Genomic DNA, 7,038 nt, shown 5'->3' on the forward strand with positions numbered 1-7,038 from the left:
AATCATTTACAGCTTACTGCTTGCCACTTTTCTACACAGTGTGGTGTTAGCGCCCCCTTCGATGTGCCCGCATAGGGTCTCGCTAAAGACCAAGGGTTAACAGCCTTCCACGGCGTTCATAATGGGAAAGTCGCGTTTCCGTGCCACTCCGGGGCAAAATATGCATGTCAAGTTATCTATCAACACAACTCTTACATGGTGGGGAAATTAAAGCGGTGCGTTGGCAGCTGTGTCGGGGGAACGGCTGACGAGGCCAGATAACGACAGCATGGACCAGCACTTAATGCCAGTTCACCTTTCTCCGCGGGGTAACCTATATCCGTTGTTAAAGACATGGTATTTAGGTATTTCACGGTGGTTTCGAACTGAAATATCTGAAATATTTTTGTCTTTAAAATATTGCAATTTGTTATCCCTAAATACCACGTTTTCCACGACTGATATAGGTTACGCATGCAGTGGATAAAGCTGAACTAGCGTTAACACCTTTACAGAGCTGAAAACGTATTGGACTAGGGATGATGCGATAGCTGAAATGATCAGAGAGTTGGGTATTTGTAAATCCATATTGTTTATGCGATGTAGAATAACAGAACAGTATTATTCTGAAACATTTTCGAGAAGGCTATACTAAGAATTGGCATCTGTGAATCCATATAGTTCATATGTGATCTGAATATCAGTATAGTATTATTCTACAATATTCTCGAGACGCTTGTACTTTGACTTCAGAGTCCGTTGTCCAATGACCCCAGTCACTCCAATCCCCACTGCTATCACCAACAGAACAACTCCAACGGTGACGATCAGTACTTTATCACTGCCGCCTCCGGAGTCGTCTGCACATTCCTCTGCCGGGGAGAACTGTCCTGATTGGACGTCAAACGGCTGAACCTGAACATTGCGGAACGCCACGGAGACGTTTGGGGTTAAATCGACGCCGATATCTTTGGAACACTTGTAAGAATGACCAGCGTCAGTTGGGAATAGATTTAGCGTAGTGTTGGATATCTTTCGCGCTTTATCCGGTGTTAAGGTGTCTAAAAAGATGACAGGTACTTCCACGAAGGAAAAATAGGCAGTTATACCATGGTACATGGTCGCGTGATCATCATTGTGTTCTCGCGAGAACGAGAGCGTCAGATTAAACATGGCGTCGTAGAACGTCAAGGTTAGCGTCGAATGTGAGTTTCCACAAACTCCCGAAGCCTCGGCGTTTGGGGGAACGTCGAAAACGGCAGTCCCGACCATGTCGCTCTCCTTGGTGTAGTTAACATGGAACCTTATGCCCATGTTTGCCAGTAGGCATTTATCGCCTGACGCGTTGTAAACAACGTAGTGACCTTGTGGCACAGGAGGGTACACAGGTGATGATGACGGCACGTTTGAAGTGGTCATCACCGGCCTGGTGGTGTGGTTACTGGGTATGGTGGATGCTGGACCAATAGAAGTGAAGTTACCTTCTGTAGTAGTTGGGGTGGTTACTAAGGTGGCATTTTCCATAGGGTACATGGTCACTGGATAGTCCTTGTCACACTCATCGGGAACGCTAAAATGCCCATTTATGACACCGAATGGTTGGATTTGGAACTCTATGATTTCCAGAACTATACCCGACCCTACATGGAACCACTGTTGCGATTTGCACAAGTATGATCTGCCAATGTTTGTTTGCAATAGGTTCGGATTTTTGACAGTCTGTATGCGACTTATTCTTGGGTTCCGAGAGCCTGGAAAATAGCTTGGGGTTTGTCCATAGCCGACGGAAACTGTGTCTAGCGAGTACGTCTTACCACTGGAGGTGAAAATAGCCGTCACGTTAAAAGCGCCGCCAAAGCTGAGGGATATGTTAGCGGCATGCTGACTGCAGGAGCCTGTGATGGTGCAGTTTTCCGGGAGAACATAGGAGGCGTTGCGTACTTTGCCATTCTTCATCTGGTATTCCACGTGAAACATGGCGCCTAGATTTGCCAACAAACAAATTTCACCTTTTTGATCCCGTAAAATAAAATGGCCGACAGGAATGATCGGAATCTCGGTTATAGCCGGTACGTGTGGTGTCGTGGTGATGGGCGCTTCCGTAGTATAGTGATCACGTGAGCATTCTCTAGCTTTCGAAAATTTCCCAAAACGAACTTCGAACGGTTGCACTTGGATGTAATGAACGGTTAGATTTGCCACTGTGCCGCCCGGATTCTGGTTCAGAAAAAGGTCAAACTCGGTCTTGCAAAGATATGAATGGGGAAGCAGGACGCCAGACGATGTGTTCAGTCGGACGCCCATGCTGTAAGGATAGGCAATCCCGTTGGGATATTTTGCATCTGGAAACATGTCCGGTGTTAAGGTGTGACTAGACATGACTTCCCACAGGTGGAAATGTTTCATAATGAGTGAGTCCCGTCCGAAAGTCATGCCCAGTCCAAAGTTACCATGGAACACATGACCTTTAGATTCACAGTTGGTGAAGTTAAGGTGAATGAACGAGTCGGGCCCTAAGCTTGGACACTCACCGGTTACACGACTCGTAGGAGGCAAGTCGTACGATACCACAGCGGTGGTGTTGTCCGTCTTCGTGTATTGTACGTGAAACGTAGCAGCCAAGTCCAGAAGCAAGCATTTTCTTCCGTGCTCTTTGAGCGCGAAGTGTCCTATTGACCTTGATAGTGTGTGGTCAACTGCAACCGCTGACACCCCGAAACAGTATTTGAAGAAAATCAGGAAAATAAGACAATCCACAGACATCTTGTACTTTCTGCTCCAATTCATATCGCTGTTCGTTGGTCCAGTAGTCCATAGAGAACGTTCACTGCCTCTCACATACTTTCACTAGAACATTGTGACACAATCAGGGGACTATCGCATCGATGGCAAAGTCCACGTAAATGACAAACACGCTTGTACCAAAGGTCGAATGACCTCATCCATTGGGTCAACGTACATCGCCTATGGTTGGAAAGAAAGACCATGGCTTCTTCATTAACCTTTCCAAATAGGTTGTACAACATTATCTTTATTGTTATACTCTGTGTGGGTGCTAAAGCTGTGTCTGTCGATTCATCTCAAACCACGGGACATTTCTCACTCCAGGAAAACGGGAGGCCATGCTTTCTTCTCGACCTGTCAGCCACCTGCCACGTACAGTACGAAAAGACAGACGGGACTGTCGCTACAGTGTCCTACCCTGTCCCGACATACAGCCAGGTTAGCGGATTCTGTGCCACTAATGACGAATTCGACACGCTTTCCTCGATTCAGCTGAATTTCGGTGACCGTGTTCCAGGACATGGTTTTAATGGGACGTTTGCGTTAATATTAAAGTATCAGAGAGACGTTCCCGTCATGACGCACTTCTGGTTGAACGAAGTGGTCAGCGTTTATACTCTGTCGCCCGGACTGTTTCCTGACGCAAAGTTTCCCAACGTGCCAGTGCACACGTACAACATTGGAACCTATCTCAACACGAGCGCTTTCTTGTCCCCACGTTCATACCTATGCAGGAGAGATAAGGAATTTTCCTTAGATCAGTACGTCGAAGAGCGCCCGACAAACGTCACCATACACTATATTCATGTTCAGCCCTTTCTTGTTCAACATGGAGGGAAGTTTTCTCAAACAGAAGAATGCCCACAGGACTTCCAAAGTACAACAGAACCACCCTACCCAGTCACTACCGACACGCTGGTTATCCCGGTCGGACATTTTGTTTTGCACGATGACAAAGGTCAGATTTGTTTGCTAGCAAACTTTGGCGCCATGTTTCGTGTGGAGTATGAACTGATACAGGGAATGACGCGCAATGCCACCTACGTTCTTCCAGAAAACTGCGCCATTTCCGGCTCTTGTGAAGAGGGAACTGTTCACGTGACATTTAGTTTTGATACAGCCTTTAATTTGAGTGCGTCTTTCTCGTCAAACGAAAAGACATTTAAGCTGGTGTCATTATCAGTGGGATACATAAGAAGCGCAGATAACTTCCCACATGCCCTGTACCCCGATACAAGCGATATTGAAGAATTAACGAACTTGACACTATTGGAAACTGATGCCGGGAAGTCTTATCTTTGCAAGGAGCCAGGAGTGATCAAAGTTGGTCCACATGTTACACTCGAAGTTTTGGAGCTACAAATCCAGCCTTTTGACGTCAAGAATGGAACCTTTGGTGAAACGAATGAGTGCAACAAGGATCATTCGTCCACAATTGCCCCTTTTCCCACCATTGTGCCGGCGTCATCCAATATACCGACCAATCACACACACACTACAACAAACATGCCGACACTACCGCCCCCTGTCGGTCCTACAGAACCAGTGCAGGGTAACTACACAGTACACGACTCAGAAGGCAAAGTCTGCCTTCTCGCGGACATGGGCCTACAGCTCAGAATCAACTACACAAAACAAAATGGACAGATTGCCACAGGTGTTGTCAACGTGCCGGTGAACTCTGAAGTGTCTGGTAAATGCTCCGAATCCCACTCATCGCTGACTCTTACATTCTATGATGCAACATTTAACTTGACCATCTCGTTCGCCATGCACAAAAAAGACGGGGACCCAGACACCTATCAGTGGACAGGCCTTTACCTCTCTTATGTAGAAGCGCCCTCTATCTTTCCGGGAACGCAACATCCAAATGAGCCGAGACTGATATTGAACACTAGCCTCAATTTATTTACCACTGGGGCGGGAAAATCATACAAATGTAATGCAGACGTTGATATGACAGTAACAAAGGATATGGCAATACTTGTTCGTCGGGCTCACCTCCAAGCCTTCGGTGTAACATCTGGGCAATTCTCAGCTCCGGATGAATGCGCTGAAGACTCTAACGGGTCGGTGGATAAAACAGCAATAATCGTTGTTGGATTTGTTTTATTAGTTATAGCCTTGTGTATAGCTGTTGCTGGTGTTGTCGGTAAGAGGAAAGAGCACATGGTGTACGTTCGCCTGCCATCATTGTTGGATTGATATGTTTTACTTGACAATCAGGACTGGTAGTAAAATTACCTGTACCTACATGACCTACTTTAATAGGTAATACAATGCCCTAGGTGGTTGAAGAACGCAGATAAGGTACATCAAAGGCAGCTCTACTGCGATATATCACATACATGCCTGTGTGGTCATTTGTACTGAGATACCTATCGGGACTTTGTTTCTATATACACAAATACCTCATGTCACATTGATATCATGAAATGTATATCGATAGTCATGATTGAAAAAGAAGTAATTTAGCCTCATCATTGAGCAGACAGTGATCATTTGTTCGGGCCGTAGTACATGGCATAAGCCCCCTTAGCTCAGCATTCCATACACATAGTTCTGCTCGTGACTGTCTAAAATAAGGTTAGAGGGAGTCAAACTGTAGTTTAGAACATCAATTTGTTGTTCCAAATCCTCAAATGCGTTAACATCATCATCACCCGCTCTCGTTCTCTGATTTTCGAGGGATGTTTATCTTGGTACACTTTATCCGGAACGTAGCAGACAGGCAGAGATAGAAGCTAAGAAACATTTTCGTCCGTGTTCTTCGAGAGCAAAATGCCATATTGCTATCATGTGTTGTCAACCGTCACAGTCGACACTCCGTAAAAACAGTTGAAGAACATATCAGGGAAATAAGACAACCCGCAGCCATCTGCGGGTACTTTCTGTAGTCTAATACTGAAGTAAAAAAGCTCTGATATCATGTTTACAGTTCGTTCAGTAGCCCACAGAAATTGGTGTCCCCTTACATACTTTTTTTGAAATCTTTATTGGTGTAACACGATGAAGTGATCAAAGCATGGATATCAAAGTCTCCGTAGATAAGAAGCAAATATACACCAAAGGTCACATGGCTTGCTCGAGTTCTCCATGGGTCAAAGTGCGTCGCCGGTGAATAGAAAAATGACTACCATGGCTTCCCCATTCCCTTTTACATCAGATCAGTTGTTCAACATTGTCTTTCTTGTTGGAATCTGTGTGTGTACCACAACTGTGTCTCCCGACTCACCTCCCCCCACGGGACACTTCACACTCCATGATGAAATCGGTACGCCATGTTTCCTTCTCGACCTGTCGGCTACCTGCCACGTACAGTACGAAAAGACAGACGGGACTCTCGCTACAGTGTCCTACCCTGTCCCGATCTACAGCCAGGCTAACGGAGATTGTGCCACTTGGCGTTTCGACACAGAATCCTTCATTGAACTGAATTTCGGTGACGGTGTTCCGGGGCACATTTTCAATGGGGTTTTTGCGTTGATATTAAAGTTTCAGCGAGACGCTCCCGTCATGACGCACTTCTGGTTGAGTGAAGTGCACAACATCCATTCTCTGTCACCCGGACTGTTTCCTGACGCAAAGCTTCCCAACCGACTTCCCGTGCGAACGTGCAACACTGGAACCTATTTCAAAACGAGTGCCTTCCTTTCCCCACGTTCTTTCCTGTGCACAAGAGACAAAATATTTCATTTGGATCAAGGCGACAAAGAGTTTCCGACAAACGTCACAATACACTATATCCATGTTCAGCCCTTTCATGTTCTACAAGGAGGACAGTTTTCCCAAACAGAGGAATGCCCACAGGACTTCCAAAGTACAACAGAACCTCCATTAACGACAACCGGACCTTTCCCCGCCACTACCGACACACTGGTTATCCCGGTCGGACATTTTGTTTTGGAAGACGACAAAGGTCAGGCTTGTTTGCTAGCAAACTTTGGTGCCATGTTTCATGTGGATTATGAACTGATACAGGGAATGACACGAAACGCCACCTACGTTCTTCCAGAAAACTGTTCCGTATCTGGACTTTGCGAACAGGAAACTGCTGACGTGATATTGAGTTTTGATACAGGTTTTAATTTGAGTGCGTCTTTTTCGTCAGATGAAAAGGCATTTAAGCTAGTGTCATTATCAGTGGGATACACAAGAAGCACCGATCACTTCCCACATGCCCTCTACCCCGATACAAGCAGCATTGAAGAATTAACGAACTTGGCACTGTTGGAAACTGATGCCGGGAAGTCTTATCTTTGCAAGGAGCCAGGA

At 45.9% G+C, this 7,038-nt stretch overlaps 1 protein-coding gene across 1 annotated transcript; it reads left to right on the top strand.

Annotated features, from left to right (window-relative positions):
• The first annotated feature begins 2,962 nt into the window (after positions 1-2,962).
• LOC118411121 (lysosome-associated membrane glycoprotein 1-like) lies at positions 2,963-5,163 on the top strand. Its single transcript, XM_035813157.1, has one exon. It carries the CDS (start codon positions 2,965-2,967, stop codon positions 4,966-4,968), a length of 2,004 nt encoding a protein of 667 aa, XP_035669050.1. The 5' UTR covers positions 2,963-2,964; the 3' UTR covers positions 4,969-5,163.
• Positions 5,164-7,038: the final 1,875 nt, after the last annotated feature.

Source organism: Branchiostoma floridae, chromosome 3 (genome assembly GCF_000003815.2).
Source record: "Branchiostoma floridae strain S238N-H82 chromosome 3, Bfl_VNyyK, whole genome shotgun sequence".
Taxonomy (NCBI): domain Eukaryota; kingdom Metazoa; phylum Chordata; class Leptocardii; order Amphioxiformes; family Branchiostomatidae; genus Branchiostoma; species Branchiostoma floridae.